Raw genomic sequence first — 24552 nt, forward strand, 5'->3', positions numbered from 1 at the left:
TTCGTAACAGTACGTTTTTCTCCGAGAGATCTGACAAAGACGGAAAATTAAGTTGCTTTGCTTTGATTGCTGACAAAGCAGCTTGGATCTCAGTTTTTAAGAAATTCTACTTCCCTTTTTGGTGAACAGGCCACGGTGGCTGGTGGACTTACCATCCCAACGTCAGACTAAACTGATCAAATGCAAATTGGCCAGCTGACAATGTGGCAATGTGGCAGAATTAACTCACCAGCCACAGCCAAAACAAACCATCCACATTTCATTTGACAGGTGGATGTTGAGGTTAAGCCCTGCCTGTGCAAGCTCTGTATCCATGTAATATCCCACGCCAGTAGTAATAATAATAATGATAGTAATACTAGTAACAATGATAATACCTACAGTTATATAGCACTTATACAGGCACTTCTCTTAACAAACCTATAAAGTGTGTATATAAAGTGATCAGAGAGCAGGAGGCAGCTGCTGATGAATGTCTCTGCATGCCTGCCTGTCAGCTGCAGCACCACACACACACACACACACACACACACACACTTGTGCACATCTACAGAAAATACACACCACACATGGATACACACCTAACCAAACCTATTCAGTGAAGGAAATACTGTCTGCGATAGACTTGACTCCTAGCCTCTCCTTATCCGCATCGTGATCCAACTAACAGTTTGTCAGTCTGGTCAGAATTACATCAGACACACGAGGAAAAGACATGAACAGATGTGTTGTACCAACCTCATCACAACAGTAACAATCTATTATCTATAATCACTTTAGCATCCTTATATAGTGTATATATTGTAGCAGTAATTACCCAGGAGGCTGGTCTTTACTGTGATACTGTGACTCGGCTGTGTCTTGTACCGTGCAGATTTCAGATTTAGTTAACATTTGTCAGAGGCAGAGCTGCTCTGGAGGCAGAAATAATCTGATTGGTTGAGTTAAACCTCGGTGGGCGGAGCCAGAGAACTACAGCTTTTCAGGCTAAGTGACATTAGACTGAAGCTCAGTGAAAAAGACGAAGTAAGAGAGGAGGAAGCTAATATTATGAAGCCTAGCGCTCTGCTGCTAACTGGAAAAATACAATCTATCATACTAAATTATCTAGGTTAGCTAGTTAGCTAGCTGACCTTCAACATCATGAATGCCATGGAATGAATGAAAAAAAATCATTGGCATTCATATTTATATATAAATATTTTTGACCAGAGTTCCTTCTTTGCTTGTCAAGTTTGCCAGTTAGCTAACTTTAGCGCTGAAAAGCTGTGGTTGTTTGGCTCCGCCCATCGAGGTTTAACTGAACCAATCAGATTATTTCTGCCTCCAGAAATGTTTATAGAACTAAAACTCCAATCTTCTTGAGCGTGTCCACATCACCGCTGAACCCATTATCACAGTAAAGAACGTCCTCAAGGGTATTATGGCTTTTATACAATGATTGCCAACGCATGTGAACTGTCTGTAAAGTTTTCTCCACAGTAGTGTACATAAGAATAAACAATGGGAGAAAGCAAGAAAAAACAACTTCCCTGGCTACCACAAGAGTTGGCTTAGCAACCAGTAAAGCCCAGCTAGTCCTGCTTTATGGGAATCATCAGCACGGTTAGAAGAAATCTTTGACCAATCAGATTGCTTCACCGAAACTACCTGTTGTATAACATACTGTAATATGTACCGTCACATGCCACTCGCACGCAAACAGACAAGCAGCTTGGATCAGACAAAGTTTTACATGAAGGATTCAGCATGGATGTGATCGGGAAATCTCCATTTGAAGTGAATGGCAGCTGTGAGTCCCAAATACCTGATATTATGGAAAGTAGAAAGAAAAGAAAGGAGGAGAAACTAAAATGCTGTCCACTTTCCATGAGGACAAAGACAGCTCGGCACATCATGCGCTTCATCTCAGTCAAACTGCCGATTGAATCTACGAGCTGGAACTGCGTTTCCAAGAACCAAAATGGCACTTCTATTTTTTACTAATCATATAACTTGGGTTATATTTTTACTGAGATGTCAAACTTAATTATTTATTTACTTTCAGGAGGCGAACAAACTGAAACACACAGCTGATGTCATTGTATTTGAGAGGAAAACAAGGATAATGCTGCAATGATTCCTCCCTTGTCATCCCGACTCCTGCTTGCTGACTGTCAATCATCAGTATGTCGTCTTCTTCTTGTTGTGATCTTTGCACTGATGAGGGCAGAGGACAGGGAAGTTGGTCCCATTTTTATTTTCTTTTTTTATCCTGACTCAAAGATGCGCTTTTCCTCTGCCTTCACTTTATGCTCCTGGTTTCTGAGAGTGCCGGACGCTCAACTCCAGTTCTGTTTGATGAGTTGTTTTTCCTCCAGGACCACACAGTTAACCTGATGAAAATGGCATGAAATAACAAAATAATATTTGTTTTTATTTAGCGATCATCAATATGCATGACTGATGTACATACTTTAACATGTTTTACAGATTCAAAACTAAAACGTCAAGATATAGCTAGAACCTTTTCACAGTAATGATTCACAGTGTGTGATCCTTATTATCCCCCAGGTGTTTGAGTACAAGTCAACAACGTCTACAGGCTGTAAGGAGATAAGTAGATAGTGGACAATGAGGAGGACTTTTGTCTTCTTCGACCTCTTCTGACCCTCATCTCCCAGTGCACTAGTTGTCTTTTCACTGCCTGACATTGCCATAAATACAAAACACATCACTTAGTCTGACTCACATGTCAAAGGGCGACTAACCAATCACACAAGGCGACAAACCTGACATTTCAACATTTTACCGGGCACCAGAGTAAAGTTTGCTCTCAACACATTGACCTGTGTTATAACTGAACTTGATATGGCGAGCCAAGTAAGATGTGCAGTAAAAGCCTTTCCTTGTTCCAATTCTGCATTGTTTTCAGTGTTTCCTCCACATCTTCTTCACTGTGCTGGAGCTCACTGGCAACTTAAAGCTGAACTCTGCAACGTTGCTCTTTGGCGGCACCAAGTGGCAGCAATAGATACCTGCTCAAATGTATAACTTAAATAACCAGAAATCATGCAATGTGACGTCAGTAAACTGTGCACTCCTCGGACATAAATGTATTCTTCAATTTAATTTGTGCAAATAGGCTGAATCTGAGGCTTTCCAATTAGTGGGGACGGGGCGCTGTTCTCTGTGTCAGCCCCACTTTGTGATTTAAGCTGCAACACAGGTGGATTTTAACGTAAGATGTATGCATGATGCAGCTTCAACAGCCCAAATTAAGGTGTGCAAGTCCTTGACAAACACCTCTAGGTGGCAGCGTTGTCACTGTATAATGTCAAGGTTGGCCTGGACTGTCTGGACCTGGTCTTGTTCATAACAGTGCAAAATGTGGATAAATTGCTAATTCCCAGTACCGGCACCAGTCCCTGTTGCAATCCAATACTGGATCTTATTGAGATAATTACATATACATTGACAACTTAACTGTAAATGCCAAATATACAGTATGTTTGCTTGTTTTAGGTGAACAATGAGGCCAAATGAGAAACTTATGTTTTTTTTACATTTGTTCCAGCAAAACGGAAAAATATCCAGCACTTTTTTCTTTTTCTGTGTTTTTTTTTTTGCTCAGTGTTTGCTTGGGAAACACTTCACACACCGCTGCCTGCACATCACATTCCAAACTCACACAAGCTGTAAGAGACATTCTGTATTATCAGCGCTCTGTAAACTGTAAACCTGCTTCTCTGCCTCCATGCCAGGAGTCCCAGTATATTTTTGATCCTGCATCCCAGAGGAAGACTCAGTTTGCTCACTTGAAGAGTTTCAGAACCAATGCTGTAGATGTTAAAATGCAATTAAAAGTAGTTTCAAGCATCTGCAGCTTTAGGGTGAATTATTATTGATGTTGCATTTGAATATTACTCTCTGTGTTATAAACCCAGATTTTCTCTTCCCAAAAGTCTGCAGTGCTTTACCTGGATGTCAGTGCAGAGTTTACATGATGTTTGATCAATGTCCTTCAGGTGTTGTGTCAGTCAGCCAAATATCTGTGTATGAGCAGGAGGTGTCGACACTCTGGAGTGAAGCACTTCTGGACGTCGGGACAAAAGTACATTTAGAACGATGGCCATTGACACATAAATATCTAACGACAGTGTGGCTTTGGTAATCATTATTGCACTGTGATTAAAAAACAAACAGAACAAAAAAACATGTTTAATGATAAACTAATGCAAGTCTGTCTGTCACAGAATCTGACCAGTTCAATGCCTCTGTCCAACAATCTCCTCCTCCTCCTCCTCCTCCTCCTCCTCCTCCTCCTCCTCCTCCTCCTCCTCCTCCTCCTCCTCCTCCTCCTCCTCCTCCTCCTCCTCCTCCTCCTCCTCCTCCTCCTCCTCCTCCTCCTCCATGCATGAAATGTGTTTACACTGAGGAAAGATCTTAGCTGGTACAGAGACACAGAAAATCTGCTTTTTTCAATACTTTATTGTTTTTACATTGTCATGATGAATACATTGCAGGCAGAGAGACAAGACCCACACACACCATCCCGGTAGGTCAAAGTGTAATGTAATGTAATTTGCCAAAACGTGGATGTCATAGCGGTCCATGGGTCTGACTCGTCGGGCTAGGCAATGAAGCTAGACAAATCGGTGTAAGCTCTGTTTTAGCTAACATTAGCTAGATTACTGAAAACAGAGACAGTCACTTGCATCAAGTCATTTCAGTGCTGTGCAAGTTTAACTTAAACTATAGGTTGCACTCTCTCTCCTTCCTTCACCTCGTCTTTCAGCTCTAGCTGCAAGGCATTGCTTGCCCTCTGCAGGTGCACTCTGTTCCAGTCAAACTGTTTTTCTTTGTAAGCGCTTTACCTTTCTTTTCTCCACTGTCGGTGGGTCACAAGACCCCCTCCAGAGGATCCATACTCAGTCCTGAACTCTCCTGGACTTCATCCACAGGAATGTCCATAGCTGAGATTGCAGATATTTGCGTGTAGTTAGTAGAACGGTGTGTGATAGTAGGGCCACCAGGCTTCGACAAGCTCATTAGCTTCCTCAAAACTATCAAAATCTTCAGCAGGTGAGATGGTGGGATGTCCCGGCTCACAGAACCTGAGGCAGTCTCTCAGTCTCTGCATGTCAAAGTCCAGTGTCTGAATAGAAAGGGAACAAAATATGATGAGATACAAAAGAATAGGACAGGATGGAGTTCAACTGTTCCTACTCCTACTTTCAGAATCCTACTATAAAATGAGGAAAACTCTGTCCTTCTGTCTGTCTGTCTGCATCCATTTTGCTCCTCAACGGGTCGGCCAATCAATCTGAAACTGCACATGGGCATTGAGCATGATTGAGCTTGAAAAAATGATTAACTTATTACATTTTCAGTAGAAAAGAGGAGGCCTGGATCACGGTGATGGCAACCGTTATTTCATCCATTCCACTCCTCCAACTTTCAAATTTGTCAGTTACCATTGCCCACTGCCCTCTTTGCCTAGTCACTCATACTTTTTTCATAATTTTGCCAGCAATGAGTTTGCCCTAAAAATTTGCTTGTGTGTTATCAACTTTAGATCCACAGGCTTGGTATAAGCAAACAACAAAATATTTATAATCTTCTAAATTCAGAAAAAACAAAGTTATACTTTAGTGGCCTTTTCATCTTAAATTACATTGGGAGTCAATGTGAATTATACAGGAAGTGATTTATTTATTTATTTTTTCTTAGTGTGAGCTGAATGTTGGGAAACACTTCACACACCGCTGCCTATACATCACATTCCAAACTCACACAAGCTGTAAAAGACATTCTGTATTATCAGCGCTCTGTAAACTGTAAACCTTCATGCCAGGAGTCCCAGTAGATTTTTGATCCTGCATCCCAGAGGAAGACTCAATGTGAATTATACAGGAGGAGATGTTACCTTCAGCTCCCTATAGGATCCAGAAGTGTTTTCTCAATGCTCATACTGGCTGCTTCTGGCCGTCAGTAACATTAACCACAGTAACTTCACTGAGCAGCATAGATACCATGATGGTAAGCAGCAAAATGATTCATTTGGCTGGTATTTTAACTGAGGAGCACTGCAGTAGGAACCCTAAGGCCACATCCACACTAATACGTTTTCGTTTTAAAACGCATAACTCTTGCTACGTTTACGCCTAGCATCCACACTACTCTGGCGTTTTCGGACCCCTAAAACGGAGACTTTTGAAAACGCTGCTGACCCCGTTTTAGTTCGAAAACTCCGGGATTGCGTTTTAGTCTGGACGGGCGGAAATGGAGACTTTTGAAAACGATGACGCAGACGCCCACGTTCGCTTCCTGATTGGGTCTTATCAGTCACGACGTCCGCCTCGACCGCCTTATACTCGTGTGTTACTTTCAGTAACAGTTCCACCTCATCGTCGGTCCAAGCAAAGAAATCTCCGGTCGTACTTTTCGCCGTTTCTGTTCTTCCTCCGTAGTATTTTCTGCAACTAAGCAACCAACCGCAGAGTAGACAATCTGCTTCCTGTTTACACCGGCACGCACATGCCCAGTGTACGTGAATGGTCATGTGATATGCGTTTTCAGGCGTGTTAGTATGGACGGAGATTATTTCTGAAACGCTCGTGTGGACGGAGATCGTTTTTTCCACACTAATACGAAAACGTATTAGTGTGGATGTGGCCTAACCCTAACTCATAGTCTTTACCAGTAACATGTAACTTCAGTTTGAATGGAAAGTGAGTCTTCATACCTCGCTCTCTGGCATGTGGAAGGCTACAGCCACATTGTCCCAAACATAGAACTGATGCTTTGGCTTGGACAAGAGATGAGCTACCATCTGGTTCTGATATGGCTTCTGGACCAACTGGAAGCTGAGAGAGAGAGAGAGAGAGAGAGAGAGAGAGAGAGAGAGAGAGAGAGAGAGAGAGAGAGAGAGAGAGAGAGAAATCATCATTCTTGGCTAGTTGAGAATTCTTGAAGTCTGGGAAGTGTAGAACCACAGAGCGTATTCAACAATTGTATAAGAAGAAGAAGAAGAAAAAGAGAAAGAAGAAGAAGAAAAAGAAGAAGAAGAAGAAGAAGAAGAAGAAGAAGAAGAAGAATATGCAACAACAGACAAAAGAGAGAACAGGCCAGCATGTGAACACACAGAAGCCTCCTCTGCCTGTTGAAGGCCAGCCAGACTGTTGTGTTCTCTTCCCACAACAGTACGATTTGCTTTGACGTGGTTTGTTTGTTGTTGTCTTTGTTGTGTCTTTCCTCGCAGCCCCATCCTGCACACAACTGATGCTGTCCAGGCTGTAAGACTTGGACAGAGGTAAAGGAGAATAAAACTACAGTATATTTATGCATCAAATGCCCTGAGTCTTTATTTCACCTCTGATTAACTTGACTTCTTCCCTCCTAAGGGCAAGGTGGGAGACTTTGAAACTTTGACTTTCCAACAAAATCTCTCTCTCTCTCCGTCTCACACACACACACACACACTGCAGTACCTGTGAGTCTCACACATGGCCTCAGGCCTCCAGATGAAGTGTCCGTCCTCGTAGGCGCAGACCGCATCAGGGCTGTCAGTCAGAAGAGGATAGTCTTGGAACAGCTCGTTATAGAAGTGGCTGTGGACCACCACAGAGTGCATCACTTCCTGTTTGTACAGGACGGTCTCATACACTCGGAGGATCGGCTCTGAGCCCACACAAAACTGCAAAGGCAAAACGTGTATTAATGGAAGAGCCGATTCTTTGTCCTTATTGTATGTAAAGAATGTTGCAAGTAAAACTTTGTATTTCTATTTATAGAAACACTATATACACATGTAAACACTGCAGTACTGATAACACTGAGAAAAAAAAATGTGCAGAACATTTGGCACTTCTCTGCAGATAAACAATGTTTGTCCTTGAGATAATACTTATCCTGGTGTGTGTGAGTCCTCATGTTCGCACTTTGCTCCTTCTCTAAAAAATTGTATGTTGATTCCTCCCTTTGTGGAGTCTAGCTCACTCTTCAGCAGATGTTCTGGTCTGTTGGAGACCGCTACTCTTCTGCAGATCACTGATGAAATCATTCTTGTACTTTGACTGTTCAAGTGTTCACAATAGATTGTGTTGATAAATAACTTATTTTATGCATACTAGTACCTGCTTGCAGTAACTTTACAGTGTCTACCTGCTTGATGTAACTGTACAGTGTCTACCTGCTTCATGTAACTGTACAGTGTCTACCTGCTTGTAGTAATTTACAGTGCCTACCCTCCTGCGGTACGCTTCCAGCAGGTCCTGCAGGGGGAAGGTAAAGCGGTACGATCCGAGCCTGGAGGTCTCGAGGAAGGCAGGGGAGGTGGCAAACCTCCCCAGGAACCTCTCCTGTCCCCGGGCCTGCTCCTCTGTCCGGTCTGGGTAGGTGTCCTCAAGGAGTCTCTTCTCAGCCGACTCTATCTCCTCATATCCCACAGACAGGCTCCACCACATCAGGTCCAGGGTCTCTGGGTCTTCGTGGTCTTCCGCTCCCTCCTCTGGGTCCGGTACACGAAAGTTCATGTCGATCGCAATCCCATCTATTCCACTTCTGTCTGTGTCGTGTCTCAGATGGGAGACATGAAACTCCGGTCGGGGGGATGGTGGGATGTTTTCTTTGGAGAGGTACTGGTTCCACTGTTGAGCTTTCTCTTTCAAATCTTTCAGCTTCAAGTGCTGACCTCTAACAAAGTGCTCCGTGTGTCCTCTCCTGTTAACACGTGTGTCCATGTTTAGATGAGCTGAAGGGACTGATGTCAGCAAAAAGACAAACGAGGTGTAGTTGATGCTGCAAAAAAAGCTCTCACTTACTTCTGGTTTTGATCCGAGTGATCTCAGAAAAACCAGCTGCCAGACGGTGGAAATGTAATCCCCTCCTACTTGTAACGTTTCCTTGACCAAATCTAACACGCCCCTGTTTCTCTTAAAGGCACATTACCATTTCACCTCACGAGGGAAAAGTGAGCATGAGAATAGAAAAACAAAACACAAGAAAACATAAAAAAACCAAATATATGACTGGAGAAAACACTGTTTTCAAATATGACAATTTATCTTTCTCATATGAATAGATTACATTGTAAAAGAAGAAAAAAACGCAAGGGAGTGAGCTTGCTGATGAACAGGAGGCGTGGTCAGTATGGCATGTTGGGATTTCTTAAAATGTGGACATGCAGAATGGAATATGCAGTAGTCGATTTGAGGGGGGGTGCGAGGGGATGCCAGCCCCCTTGAAATACCAATTGTCAAAAACCATCCCCTTTTTGAAACTGCCATCCCCCCCTTTCATCCCTCTTTATGGCACTAAGACATCATTCAATCAAGAAATGTGTAAGCCACTTATTATTGATATTTATTAATTTTAGAGAATTTTGCGCTTCTGGAGTTTTCAGCAAATCCGAGGGCGGGGGACGGGGGACGGGGGGCGGGGGGCACGCACCCTCACTCCGGGATGGACTGGCCATCGGGAGTACCGGGGGAATTCCCAGTGGGCCGCTCTATCTGTGGGGACCGTCTTGTTCATAACAGTGCAAAATGTGGATAAATTGCTAATTCCTGCTTCTCTTCCTCCATGCCAGGAGTCCCAGTATGTTTTTGATCCTGCATCCCAGAGGAAGACTCAGTTTGCTCACATGGAGAGTTTCAGAACCAGTGCTGTAGATGTTAAAATGCAATTAAAAGTAATTTCAAGCATCTGCAGCTTTAGGGTGAATTATTATTGATGTTGCATTTGAATATGACTCTCTTTGTGTTATAAACCCAGATTTTCTCTTCCCAAAAGTCTGCAGTGCTTTACCTGGATGTCAATGCAGAGTTTACATGATGTTTGATTAATGTCCTTTAGGTGTTGTGTCAGTCAGCCAAATATCTGTGTATGAGCAGGAGGTGTCGACACTCTGGAGTGAAGCACTTCTGGACTTCGGGACAAAAGTACATTTAGAACGATGGCCATTGATACATAAATATCTTTTTTTTATTTTTATTTTTTTTTATTGGTGAAATAGCATTAAAAAAAAGAGTGACATAGAAGATAAACAAGATAGACATAATGGACAGACATACAGACAATAACATAAAGCAGTTACGATGATGTATGTGATGATATGATGAGAGTCCGGGAGCGGAGATTACAGGTTGGCATGTGTGGCGGAGAGAGAGAAAAAGAGGTAGTGTTAATGTTATAGTGATAATAAATATATGATGTAACAGCTGCTGATACATAAATATCTAACGACAGTGTGGCTTTGGTAATAATTATTGCACTGTGATTAAAAAACAAACAAAACAAAAAAACATGTTTAATGATAAACTAATGTAAGTCCATCTGTCACAGAGTTATATACATCTGACCAGTTCAGTGCCTCTGTCCAACAACAGTCCACAACTTGTGGAGCTTAATGTGACTTGCAAATTTTCAGAATTTTGGACTAAACGATGCAGTAGACTTCTTCTTCTTCTTCCTCCATGCATGAAATGTGTTTACACTGAGGAAAGATATCAGCTGGTACAGAGACACAGAAAATCATCTTTTTTCCATACTTTATTGTTTTTACATTGTCATGATGAATACATTGCAGGCAGAGAGACAAGACCCACACACACCATGCCGGTAGGTCAATAACTATTGTTTTCGCTGGGAGACATATTTTGTATTTTGTCAGTGCGTGGATGTCATGGGAGGCGTACCAAATACCAAACCTCACGAGATGGAGGTCGCGCACTGTCACACACACAAACGTTGCGCAGCCACGGTGGCCTCGCGAGGTTTGGTAATGCGGAAGTAAATACAGATGCAGATCGACTCGATTTTCATGAAATAAAGGATCAATTTTTTTTTTTATTTCCACTCAGAGCGATCGTGTGGCGTCAGAAGACTTGGATTATGCTTCACGAGCTGTATGGAGTAATTTTATGGTTATTTTTGGTTATTTTTGGAACTCTAAAGATCGGTCCTCCAACGCTTCAATTGTTTTGGAGAAGGCTGCTACGGAGCCGTGCTGGGAAGCTCCAGGACTAACAAACTAAACTAGAGTTTCAACTAGCATGGGGGTTAGTAGATAATGACTGAATTTTCATTTTTGGGTGAACTATTCCTTTAACTTATTAGAAAACTATAGTTGTCCCTACAAGTTGGGCACAACATTCAGCTTAAGCACATACACAGAAGCTCAAAGCAGTCTTGTGGTTAATAAGGGTGCGCTTCCTCTCTCCTTCCTTCACGTTGCATTCCCTCTGCAGGTGCACTGAACTCTCCTGGACTTCATCCACAGGAATGTCCATAGCTGAGATTGCAGATATTTGCGTGTAGTTAGTAGAGCGGTGTGGGATAGTAGGGCCACCAGGCTTCGACAAGCTCATTAGCTTCCTCATAACTATCAAAATCTTCAGCAGGTGAGATGGTGGGATGTCCCGGCTCACAGAACCTGAGGCACTGTCTCAGTGTATGCATGTCGAAGTCCAGTGTCTGAATAGAAAGGGAACAAAATACGATGAGATACAACAGAATAGGACAGGATGGAGTTCAACTGTTCCTACTCCTAATACTTTCAATACCTGAACCTTCTCCTTTAGGAAGTTCTCGTCTTAGAAGGTGAAATGACTGAATGTCAGAAGGGATTGGAACAGGCGGTCCTATAGCTAAATGCGTAGAGCAAGGTACTAACATGACCTGGGGTTGGGGGTTCAGTTCCCTGCGCTCCTCAGTGGGTAAAGCACTAGGAGATTGATTCCTACTGGGACCAGTCATGTACTATAAAGGCCTCTGGACAACAGTATCCACCAAATGGCATAGACTTGAAAAGCGTGCTACAATGGAACAGTAGGTTAGACATGCTGGTGCAGATTCCCATCAATGTTGGGGGCCAAAATATTGCTGGTGTACCGACTGTCACAAATCCAGTTAACGTTGTAGCCACTAGGTGGTGCTCATCTGTTTGTGTGACATGTTCATTAACCTTTGACCTCTGAGGAAGCCATTTTGTTTGAGAGAACTGTTTGTTTTAGAAGCTGCATGCTGCACCTATGACGCTGGTTGCCAACCGCCGTTAACAGACAAGAAGAAGAAGAGCTGCATGCTGTCTGGCATCATCTTTGTCCATCCCTGTCGCCAATTACTGAAGCATCATCTGGAAGTTGATGTTCATATAATGTGTTTAAGTATACCTTTACCTGGATATTGACGTAATTTAATGAAAAACGTTGTGTTTATGTTGGTAGAGATAGATGGCTGGTTAGTTTCCTTCTTGTTATCCATATTGTATGGAAGCCTGGGCTGGTGCTATTTAGCAGATTATTGTGTTGTGTGAGCTGTAATACTTTTACCATTGGCAGACAGAGTATATTTGATATGCATCAACGAGCATTTTTTATGTTTGTTTTTAATTATTGTTTCAGTTTTACTCATTCCTATACACATTGTGACAACAGACCTGTGATGTGGAATAAAGCCATCATTCAACAACACTGTCTTGGAAGAGTTTATCTATCTGTCCAGTTTAAGAAGGGCGACTGGAGCGGGGCAGAGAAGCTGGAAATGTTTTCTCACTGAAAGCAATGTATCAGTTTGAAATCCAGACATAAGAAAATTGGTCAGGTGACCTGTCCTCAGCCCCAAAATATTTTAGAAATAATGGCTGACGGTGCGAGGTGCAGGACTACAACTGCTGCTAAATAGTAAACACTAGGAAATAATATCTGTGATACTTTTTATATAACATTTAAGCTAGCAAGCTAGGTAGCTGTTGGATGCCAGAGCCATACATATAATACACGCCTATAACACACGTTATGAAACTGCAGTGGATAATTTGTTATGTTATGTAGTTTGTTATTATTTTTCACTCTTCCAACTGTCAAATTTGTCAGTCATATTGCCCACTGCTCAGTCGCTCACTCATTGCCACCAAATTTTGCCCCAAATGTGCCCTAAAAAATTGCTTGTGTGCTATCAACTTAAGATCCACAGGCCTATAAGCAAACAATATAATATAATATATCTTTATATAAAATCAGAAACAACAAAGTTATACTTTAGTGGCCTTTTCATCTTAAATTACATTGGGAGTCAATGTGAATTATACAGGAGGTTTTTTTTTTTATTTTCTTAGTGTGAGCTGAATGTTGGGAAACACTTCACACACCGCTGCCTGCACATCACATCCCAAACTCACACAAGCTGTAAAACACATTCTGTATTATCAGCGCTCTGTAAACTGTAAACCTTCATGCCAGGAGTCCCAGTAGATTTTTGATCCTGCATCCCAGAGGAAGACTCAGTGTGAATTATACAGGAGGAGACGTTACCTTCAGCTCCCTATAGGATCCAGAAGTGTTTTCTCAATGCTCATACAGCTTCTGGCCGTCAGTAACATTAACCACAGTAACTTCACTGAGCAGCATAGATACCATGATGGTAAGCAGCAAAATGATTAATTTGGCTGGTACTTTAACTGAGGAGCACTGCAGTAGGAACCCTAACACTAACTCATAGTCTTTACCAGTAACATGTAACTTCAGTTTGAATGGAAAGTGAATCATCATACCTCGCCCTCTGGCAGGTGGAAGGCTACAGCCACATTGTCCCAAACATAGAACTGATGCTTTGGCTTGGACAGGCGATGAGCTACCATCTGGTTCTGATATGGCTTCTGGACCAACTTGAAGCTGAGAGTGAGAGGGGGGGGAAGAGAGAGAGAGAGAGAGAGAGAGAGAGAGAGAGAGAGAGAGTGAGAGAAAAAACATCATTCTTGGCTAGTTGGGAATTCTTGAAGTCTGGAAAGTGCTCTCTCTCTCCCTCTCTCTCTCTTTCTCTCTCTCTCTCTCTCACACACACACACACACACTGCAGTACCTGTGTGTCTCACACATGGCCTCAGGTCTCCAGATGAAGTGTCCGTCCTCGTAGGCGCAGACCGCATCAGGGCTGTCAGTCAGAAGAGGATAGTCTTGGAACAGCTGGTTATAGAAGTGGCTGTGGACCACCACAGAGTGCATCACTTCCTGTTTGTACAGGACGGTCTCATACACTCGGAGGATCGGCTCTGAGCCCGCGCAACACTGCAAAGGCAAAACGTGTATTAATGGAAGAGCTGATTCTTTGTCCTTATTGTATGTAAAGAATGTTGCAAGTAAAACTTTGTATTTCTATTTTGACACTTTACAGATACTGATTACATTTTTTTCCAAACTAGTTTTGTTAAAGCAGACCATTACGTCTCCTGTATGATACCTTTGTACAGGATCATGCAAATGTGAAATGTGTCATAACTAACGGTTGATTACAACTGATGAGTTTATGGCCAAAAGTGTCACAACTGAAACAGTCACAACCAAAACAAATAGCCTTTTTCATAACCAACACAAATGGCCTGTTTCGGTTGGTGACACTTATCCATCTATTCTTATAATTAAAGACAATAAATATGCAAATAATCAATTTTCATATGATTTTTAGAACCTACATGTATTTTTATTTATTTTTAGAACTTACTTATTATTACTATTTTAAGTAGGATATTCCACTGCACATTGCTGGATTTTTTCTGCCCAAATTAAATAGATGAAGGATATGTAAACACTTATAGGGTTACATGAGAGGTATTATTATTTGGTAGTGGTAGTAAATATTTAAGAGCTGTCACAACCAACAACGCAGTCACAAGTGAAACACCTGCTTTTTGTGCAAATGTAGAATAACACTTTTGCACTGAATTTTCACAAAGTTCATTAATTTGATTTTTTATTTGATTTAAAAATTCAAGCAGAAAAATAACAGCAGTTAAGATACATTTTTAAAAATGTAATTTTCAGTGAGGTAAATTAAAATTATCAATTGGGTGTACAATTTTAGTTTTATAGCAGGCTTCACACTAAGTTTCGATTGTGACAAATTTGGAACAGTCAGTAAATTTATACTGATTCTGAAAATATGACATGAGATTGCACTGTGCATCTCGCGGATTTCTGTCCCTCAGACAGAGTGTAACACACGTCTTATAAGAGGTTTTTGGAAAAAGAACACAGATTTCAACTTTTTTTCCAACCCTCAATTTGCACAAATTGAACTATAGAATGATACACCGCAACAGGTAGGCTACTTCAAGATAGTTTTACAACGTGTTTTACAACATGATGTTTCCTGTACTTTATGTAATAACGTTGCTGCAATGTTACATTTTACCGGGTATTCTAGATCGTTGTACAAAGTCTGTGCAACTTTGTTGAAATGTCATAATAAAACAGCTAACCTATATCCTTTACAATATCTGCAACACTGTTGATATGTCAGAATACTACGGAAGCGTAATGCATTCATTTGAGAAAAAAAAATTTGCCCTGTTTTTCTGAATTAACAAGATAATTATCTCAGAATTCTGAGAAAAGTTTTCATGGAAAAAAATAATTCTGCTCTGTTTTTCTGAGATAATTATCTCGTTAATTCAGAAAAACAGCAGAATTATTTTTTTTTTTTAAATGCTGTTTTTCTGAATTAATTCAGAAATAACAGCCCCTAAAGTCCCGAAAAGTGATTTTTTAAAAATTAATTAACAAGTTAATTATCTTGTGGGAACAAGTTATTATCTTGTGTGCACAAGATAATTATCTTATCTATCTTGTGCACACAATATATAAAATATCACACAAGATAATAACTTGTTCCCACAAGATAATTAACTTGTGCGCACAAGATAAAAAAAATATCACCTTTCGGGACTTTAGGGGCTCCGTAGTAATGCATTCACAAATTTGCCCTGTTTTTTCTGAATTAACGAGATAATTATTTCAGAAAAACAGAGCAGATTTTATTTTTTTTTTTTTTAAAGCTGTTTTTCTGAATTAACAAGATAATTATCTCAGAATTCTGAGAAAAGTTTTCATGGAAAAAAAAATTCTGCTCTGTTTTTCTGAATTAACAAGATAATTATCTCGTTAATTCAGAAAAACAGAGCATTTCAAAAAAAAAAAAATTCTGCTTTGTTTTTCTGAATTAACGAGATAATTATCTCAGAAAAACAGAGCAGAATTACTTTTTTCCATGAAAACTTTTCTCAGAATTCTGAGATAATTATCTCGTTAATTCAGAAAAACAGCATTTTTTGAAAAAAATAAAATAAAAATCTGCTCTGTTTTTCTGAGATAATTATCTCGTTAATTCAGAAAAACAGGGCAATTTTTTTTTTCTCAAGTGAATGCATTACGCTTCCGTAGCATACAGTATTCAAGCTGGAAAAATAATGTTAATCAGGTTTTTAGAGACTTAAATATCGAATGGGGTCCAATTGACCCCAAACATAATAGGAGGGTTAAACTGTGGTGATAAATAACTTCTAAGTTACTTACCCGCGTGCGATACGTTTCCAGCAGCTCCTGCAGGGGGGAGATAACGCGGTACGGTCCGAGCCTGGAGGTATCGAGGAAGGCAGGGGAGGTAGTAAACTTCCCCAGGAACCTCTTCTGCTCCCGGGCCTGCTCCTCTGTCCGGTCTGGGTAGGTTTCCTCAAGGAGTCTCTGCTCAGCCGACTCTATCTCCTCAGGTCCCACAGACAGGCTCCACCACACCAGGTCCAGGGTCTCTGGGTCTTCTGGGTCTTCCGGCCCTTCCTCTCGGTCCGGTGCACGGAAGCCCATCTCAGACGCAATGCCAACTATTCCACTACTGTTTGTGTCGTGTCTCAGATGGGAGACATGAAACTCCGGTCGGGGGTATGATGGGATGTTTTCTTTGGAGAGGTACTGGTTCCAATGTTGAGCTTTCTCTTTCAAATCTGTCAGCTTCAAGTGCTGACCTCTAACAAAGTGCTCCGTGTGTCCTCTCTTGTTGACACGTGTGTCCATGTTCAGATGAGCTGAAGGGACTGATGTCAGCAAAAGAAAAACAAAGTTAATTTTATACTGCAAAAAAAGCTAAAAAATGTCTTCTCGCTTAGGCTACTTCTTATCCGAATGATCTCAGAAAAACCAGCTGCCATACGGTGGAAATCCCCTCCTGCTTGTAGCATTTCCTAGTTTCAACCACCAAATCTAACGCGCCCTGTTTCTCTTAAAGGCACATTACCATTTCACCTCAGGAGGGAAAAGTGAGCATGAGAATAGAAAAACAAAACCAAAAAAATATATGACTGAAAAACAAACTGTTTTCAAACATGACGATTTATCTTTTAAATAGATTACATTGTAAAAGAAAAAAAAATGCAAGGGAGTGAGTGTGCTGATGAACAGGATGAATCAACTCGCCCACTCTTCAACAGCGATTTCTCAATCGGAAAAACGACCAGGCCGGGTTTTTCATTGGCGTTTCGGCAGAATAATATTTGTTGAAATCATTCCTTAACCAACAGATTGTCTTTGCAAAGACGATATTTTTTGTCCAAAACAATCGACATTCTTGGTAAAGTTGGTAAATCTGCCCAGCATCAGTGTGACTGAAAATGACGTCAGAGCGGCCGGATATGTGAGTCACTAGTGATTGTTTCGGGGAAAATCAACATCCCCTCCACAGAAAACTGCTAACAAGGAGGAAATGTCAGACTGAATAATGGATTCGGAACAAAATGGCCATTCGGTCTGAATATCAAGCTTTAGATCAGTATGGCATGTTGGGATTTTTTGAGATCACATGCAGAATGGAATAGTTGACCAAAGACTGTAATTTGAAAAAGTTTAAATGAATCTTCATGCATCAAGAGGGGGGAAAAAATCATGATGCAAAAAAAAAAAAAAAAAAAAAACATTAAAGCTGCAAGCAGCGATGATTGGGCCCTCGCACTTTGCGCACATTGGGGTGTGCTGCAGCCGCGGCGGCGTTACTGGACACTGACCGGTCGATGCGGCTCTGAATTCAGTATAAAACATGTCATTTCCTTTTGCCAGTAGGTGGTGCTATGACTATGATTTAAAATCGGCTTGTAGATGTCTTCAGGGCAGGACTGTCATCAATCGTGTGAAGTTTGGGGCAGATTTGACCATGTACGGTGGAGTTACAGAGCACTTCCTGTGTTGCCAGTAGGTGTCTCTATGACTATAACTGAATATTGGCATGTAGATGTCTTCAGGCCGGGACTCTCATCAAACATGTGAAGTTTGGGGCAGATTTGACCATGTACAGTTGAGTTACAAGCCACTTCCTCTGTTGCCAGTAGGTGGCGCTATGACTATGATTCAAAATTGGCTTGTAGATGTCTTCAGGCCGGGACTCTCATCAAACATGTGAAGTTTGTGGCAGATTTGAGCATGTAGAGTCGAGTTACAAGCCACTTCCTGTGTTGCCAGTAGGTGGTGCTATGACTATAAATGAATATTGGCAAGTAGATGTCTTCAGGGCGGGACTCTCATAAAACGTGTGAAGTTTGGGGCAGATTTGAGCATGTACAGTTGAGTTACAAACCACTTCCTGTGTTGCCAGTAGGTGGCACTATGACCATAAGTAAATATTGGCCTGTAGTTGTGTTCAGGCCGGGACTGGCATCAAACATGTGACGTTTGGGGCAGATTTGACCACGTACAGCCGAGTTACAAACCAGTTCCTGTTTTGCCAGTAGGTGGCGCTATGACTGTAACGGAATATTGGCCTGTAGATGTGCTCAGGCCGGGACTCTCATCAAACATGTGAAGTTTGGGGCAGTGGAGTTACAAACCACTGTATGTACAGTGGCGTTACAAACCACTTCCTGTTTTGGCAGTAGGTGGCGCTATGACTATAACTGAATATTGCCATGTCGATGTCTTGAGGCCATGACACTTATCAAACATGTGAAGTTTGGGGCAGATTTGACCATGTACAGTCGAGTTACATAGCACTTCCTGTTTCGTGGCGAAACATGGAAATTCGACGCCTCACCACGCCCACGCCGTTGGACGAAAACTCAAGCTTATACTAACTTTTAATCGTCAAGGTCTGTTATATACGCTGAGCAAGTTTGAGGTGGATCTGATTAATCTCCTAGGAGGAGTTCGTTAAAGTATGACCCCTGTAAATGGCCAAAAATGCCACAATAAATGCAAAATTGCTGACTTCCTGTTGGGTTTAGGTCATGGCACCCTATTGAGGTTTTTTTAAGTCTGAACATGATACATGTGCCTACAAAATTTCGTACATGTAGGTGAAACGTAGCGCGAGGGGTATTTTTTTTTAATTTTGTAGGGGGCGCTATTAAGCCATTTTGCCACACCCATGTGCAAGATGCATAAAACATGTAATTTTTCAACACTCAAAGTTGCGTGCGTTTTCGAGCACCTTTAGCCCCTCAAAAATGCGATTCATTCGGCAGAAAAAGAAAAAGAAAAAGGAAAATAATAATAATTCCTTGAAATACAATAGGGCTTCGCACCAGTCGGTGCTCGGGCCCTAAAAAACCAAGCTACCTTCTCTATCTATGGAAGCCGAGAACGGCCATGCTTGCAATTATTTTTTTTAATGCCATTATCTCGAGATCACGAGAAAACGACTTTTGTTATCTGGAGATAAAGACATAATTAACTTGTGATCTCGAGATAACAGCATTAAAAAAATAATCACTGCATTAAAAAAATAATAGCAAGCACAGCCGTTCTCGGCTTCCGTACTATCCTGCCAATTTTAACCAATTTTTCAATAAAGTTTGTTTGTCTGTTTGTTAACAGTTTTTGGGTATAATTAGCATCAGCACACTCTGCTGAGAAACCAGACTGCTGACACACAGAGGCTTTTTTAAGAGACAAACACGGAAAAGAGTAAATTCCGCTTTGTTGCACTTATTCAATTCTTATTCGAACATATCTAAATTTATTACACTGAGAAAATACTCTCCAGAAGTATATTTTTGAGTTTGTGCTGTGGTAGACATAAGTCAGACGCCACAAACCGGTGGGACAACATGCAGTTCATTATTATGGTGAAGTTATATTAATGAAGCTACTTATTCGCAGCTACTAATTCGTGGGTTGTCTGCGGACAAATCGTTTTTTTCCGAACAGGTTTCCTCTGTATTGAGTGTTCTTTGCCTCATATATTAGAATTCTTGGTAAAATACAAATTCTCTACCAGACAGGACCTCGACTTTTTAATAATTATATTTAGATGTTGACCCAAATAGGTTTGCATAGTTTGACTGTTGTGATTGCACTTTCTGCCGATTTGCTGTGGCCCTACCTCTTGATTATCAAAATGTCTCAAGAATCGGACACTGGGGCATCATAGACGATGTAACGGAGCATCAAAATCCAGAATTAGCGTGTAGCTACATTGTAGCGTGTAGAGTCGAAATGATCAAATCTAGAATTTAGTAAAGGTATGAAATTATGAAACTTTGATCAAGATATCAATTTACACTCGGGGCAAGACTTCGTAGATGAGGAAATTAGACCTTTACTTTTACTAATCAGTCTAAAGATCATTAAATCTTTTCAGTTCAGGGATTACTTTACTCTGCAAGTAAGGAAACACATAACAACTTCTCTGTAATAAATGGGAATATTTATTTAACTATTCAAGCATAACAATATTCAATGAGATAAGCAATATAAGGTACGTGTATTGATCACCAGAATGAAACACTGAAACTATAGACTAAAATAGACATGAAATGCAATGAAACAAAATAAGAATGAAAGGGAAATGATAATGAAATGTGGGAATAAGAATTGGCAGCAGTAAATGGAGGTATGTATGGATCAATCAACCAGAGAAACGAGGCGGAAAGCTACGGGGCAACTAGACTATAAAAGCCTAATTTCTCCTGATCTATTTAAGTAATTTGAATCTAAACTTTTGCATCAACTCTCAGCAGTAAAGACGTGGATAATCAGAGCCTACTTTGTTCAGTTGAGAAGTCCTGCCGGTCGGGTTGTCTGGTCCCGCTGAGCTCGGAGAGACGGACTCGGCGTGGCCGGTTACCTGGCAACGGCAGATGCTGGTGGAACAGCTGGATTATCGTCATGAGGCTACCGGCTTTTCACAGCTGTAGACAACAGGCCTCTCTGGATGTGGAAACACAGCGATGTCGTACCAGGGTTTGACTGCTGGTCTTGGAAGAGTTGAAGTTTCTAGCTCTTCTAACTGTTGTAAAAACTAAATGATCTCGTTCCTAAATAGCTTCGAAAATGATCTTCGCTCGGCCGAGCGTTGATAACTTCTTGACTATTAGACGCGAGGTTCAAACTTCTTGCAAGCGATTCTTAAGTTCATCTGGAGAAGACGTCTCTAACTCCAGGTTCAAACTCTAAGTTTCAGCTAAAGTCGAATTGTAGCTAACTTGTTGATCTTGGCTTCAGCAGGTTTCTTGGCGAGGGCAGAATGTTGAACTGTCTGTAAAAACCAGATAAGGAAGTTTTATAGCTCTTTGAATTTCCAGGCTTGGTTTGCCATGCAAATCACGCTTCGCGCTCTTTTTCTGTTACGCCTTGTTTACTAATTAATTTCTTTGTTTGAGAAGATTTCACCCCGAACCGAGAGGGAACTGCCAAAGAGTGAGCAGCAGCGTTGCCAGATGGGAAATGTTAAAGTATCGTACCCGAGGCTTAAAATTATCGTATTTTGAGGAAAATTATCGTATGCGGGTCATAACCAAGAGAACAAGAGCTTACCGTTGTGCAATCTTCTAATAGGCTACTCTATGTGTCTGTAACCCTGATTTCTTGGTGGGTAGCGTGCTCCAGTCACTCTGGGCTGTGGCATCAGTACGGATCCACAGCGGACCTCTACTCGTCGGCACATCACATGTTACTGTTACCGTTACACACGTGTCCCCCGTAAACAATAGAGAGCCTAAGTCCCTCCCCTTCCGCTGTCCCCCATGGGACCTTATTTCGGAAAAAATATGTACGGTAGTCAACGGCGAGAGACAAATAATTGTTTGATCTCGTTTGAATTGTGCCATGACTTACACATATTATGTTTTGTCATTTAAAAGATAATTTTGCAAGTCAAGAAAGTCGCCGTTTGTCGTAAAACAGTAAAGTAACGTTTAGTTTTGTGTGAAACCGCTCAGTGAACTACATCTCTCGTCTCGCACAACATACGTCACCAACACCAACATGGAAGGAAACATAGGAAACACACAGGCATCGTTAACGTTAGCCCCCACTGTACTAAACCTATCCTAAACCAGTTTAAATCCGTTCTTCCTGTCTACCTTCCAGGTTGTGTATAATACTCCTGCTATCTGAGAGGGACTTAGAGAGCGGCTCTGGGTCGCTTGTGGAGAGAGGAAGTTATGACGTCACTTGCGCAACTTTTGGGTGTGTAGTCTTTCTAATTACGTATTTTTACAGTCTTATACTTCAACAGTTTTACGACAAACTGCGACTTTCTTGACTTGCAAAATTATCTTTTAAATTGACAAAACATAATATGTGTAATTCATGGCACAATTCAAACGGGATCAAACAATTATTTGTCTCTCGCCGTTGACTACCGTACATATTTTTTTCCGAAATAAGGTCCCATGGTGGTCCACCGGAAGGGAAGGGACTTAGGCTCTCTAACAATGATAAACCCTAACCCTAAACAATGATAGGTGGGGACTAAAATCACTTTGTCCTTAGGCAAAGTATGAGCCAGTCTCATGCTGCCACCTACTGTTAGGGAGTAGACATAACAAGTTTGCTTACTTTTTGGCTGTTCCAACAGCGACTCTGCCCTCCTCTTCTCCTCTCCCCTGTCCTCACCTTCCTGTTCAGCACTCATTTACTTAACTTTTTTTTCACAATTCACATGGATGCAGCAGTAAGCTATCTCGACTCTTCTTCTTCTTCTTCTGTTTTGTTTCAACGGCGGTTACTTTCTCAACTCGTGCAAACTCTTCAAATGAGCGAGCATGATTGGCTGGAAAGACGTCACGTGAGAAGAGATGTGTAAACAGTACACAGACGTAGGATCCATATTTTACTATCCGATAGCATAGACTACTAATAGTAAGTGTCACAACATGATCAAATTATCGTACATTATGGGATTTTTGGCATTATTGATCGTATATCGTACAGAGGGCAAAAAGTCCCTCCCCTTCCTAAGACAAACAGAAGAAGTTTGATCATTTCACATCAGTAGCTACTGTTTAATTCGTCTACAGTGCGTGAGACTGACAAAGATAGACTATTTAACTGTCGCTGGGATGTTCAGCAACATGATGCCTTCACCATAACGCAGAGACTTTCTGAATTCCATGCACCTAAGCTGCGTTTAAAATGTTTTCATAGTAATCTTCAGAAGCCGAACAACAACACAGCCATATGCCTACTTGACGGGGAATATCAGATCTATCCATTCTAGTTCTGTGGGAGAATTCCTCCTGCAGCCGCTCTACAGTCACGCGCTGAAACTCAACCAATCGTATAGGAGGAACAGCACAGCTGAATTTGCATCAGCTGCCTCCAAAACCATCCGCTCTGCTCCTCTCAGCTCATTCTCTGCTGTAAAGTACCGAGATCTCGTCATGCCTGAACCCGCCAAGGCAGCGCCCAAGAAGGGCTCCAAGAAAGCCGTGACCAAGACCGCCGCCAAGGGCGGCAAGAAGCGCAGAAAGACCAGGAAGGAGAGCTACGCCATCTACGTGTACAAGGTGCTGAAGCAGGTCCATCCCGACACCGGCATCTCCTCCAAGGCCATGGGCATCATGAACTCGTTCGTCAACGACATCTTCGAGCGCATCGCCGGTGAGGCGTCTCGCCTGGCTCACTACAACAAGCGCTCCACCATCACCTCCAGGGAGATTCAGACCGCCGTCCGCCTGCTGCTGCCCGGTGAGCTGGCCAAGCACGCCGTGTCCGAGGGCACTAAGGCGGTCACCAAGTACACCAGCTCCAAGTAAACCGCTTGGAACTACATCCACCCAAAGGTCCTTTTAAGGGCCACACACTACTTCAACAAAGAGCTCGTATACTCATATATTTGATATGGGAAAATCTGTTCTCTGAAGTCTGGTTGCATTGGTTTTAATATAACACGGAGTAGGATATACATCAAAGCAATCCAGCTGTTGTGGCACAATTTTGCTGCTGGAAGCATTTATCCATTGAGTGGATCTTATGTTTACCTTCCAACTCTGTATAGTGTGTATGCACACACATATTTACATACATTTGCAGATTAGAAGCTCTAGATTTCATGATACATCTGTCTTGTGAAGGGACTATTCTTTATGCAATTCATACTAAACACATCTGATATGACAGTAATATTCAGTATATCACGCTGTATATGAAAGCATGACAAGCTCCAGCAAAGATAGCAGGGCCAGTTTGTGTTGTGGTGGCCAGACATGTTCAAGCTGTTTTTTCACAGTCCAGAAAGCATTTTTTTTATTGTTAAGAACCATTTGTTGTATTTCGCATAGGCTTCGCCTTCAAACAGCTTCACTATTGGTTGACTTACCAGTTCAGCTACTGTAGCTTTACAATTCTAGAATGAACTATGACTGTAATTTTAGTCAGGGCAAGGATTTCTTGAGTTGGACTATAAACGGAGTCCATCAATCAGTTCGTATCCTCCTTCCTTCCAGCTGAATCTTCCTCAGTCTGAGTTCAGGTTCCTTTCTGCCTCCATAAAGCTGTGAGAGAGAAAACAGATTCCTCCCCGTCGGGGAAT

The 24552-nt window shown here is 41.6% G+C and overlaps 3 protein-coding genes across 3 annotated transcripts; 1 reads left to right on the plus strand and 2 right to left on the minus strand.

Annotated features, from left to right (window-relative positions):
• Positions 1-4455: 4455 nt before the first annotated feature.
• Positions 4456-8789, minus strand: LOC144541725 (uncharacterized). Its single transcript, XM_078286430.1, has 4 exons — positions 8229-8789; positions 7473-7678; positions 6728-6848; positions 4456-5137 (listed from the first exon to the last, which is right to left on the minus strand). The coding sequence occupies exons 1-4, from the start codon at positions 8721-8723 to the stop codon at positions 4982-4984; spliced, it is 978 nt and encodes a 325-aa protein (XP_078142556.1). The 5' UTR covers positions 8724-8789; the 3' UTR covers positions 4456-4981.
• A 1743-nt stretch (positions 8790-10532) lies between these two features.
• LOC139933534 (uncharacterized) lies at positions 10533-16921 on the minus strand. Its single transcript, XM_071927642.2, has 4 exons — positions 16332-16921; positions 13843-14048; positions 13535-13655; positions 10533-11457 (listed from the first exon to the last, which is right to left on the minus strand). Exons 1-4 carry the CDS (start codon positions 16824-16826, stop codon positions 11302-11304), a joined length of 978 nt encoding a protein of 325 aa, XP_071783743.1. The 5' UTR covers positions 16827-16921; the 3' UTR covers positions 10533-11301.
• Positions 16922-23388: 6467 nt separating this feature from the next.
• LOC144541775 (histone H2B 1/2) lies at positions 23389-23785 on the plus strand. Its single transcript, XM_078286716.1, has one exon. It carries the CDS (start codon positions 23402-23404, stop codon positions 23774-23776), a length of 375 nt encoding a protein of 124 aa, XP_078142842.1. The 5' UTR covers positions 23389-23401; the 3' UTR covers positions 23777-23785.
• The last annotated feature ends 767 nt before the right edge of the window (positions 23786-24552 follow it).

Source organism: Centroberyx gerrardi, chromosome 11 (assembly GCF_048128805.1).
Source record: "Centroberyx gerrardi isolate f3 chromosome 11, fCenGer3.hap1.cur.20231027, whole genome shotgun sequence".
Taxonomy (NCBI): Eukaryota; Metazoa; Chordata; class Actinopteri; order Beryciformes; family Berycidae; genus Centroberyx; species Centroberyx gerrardi.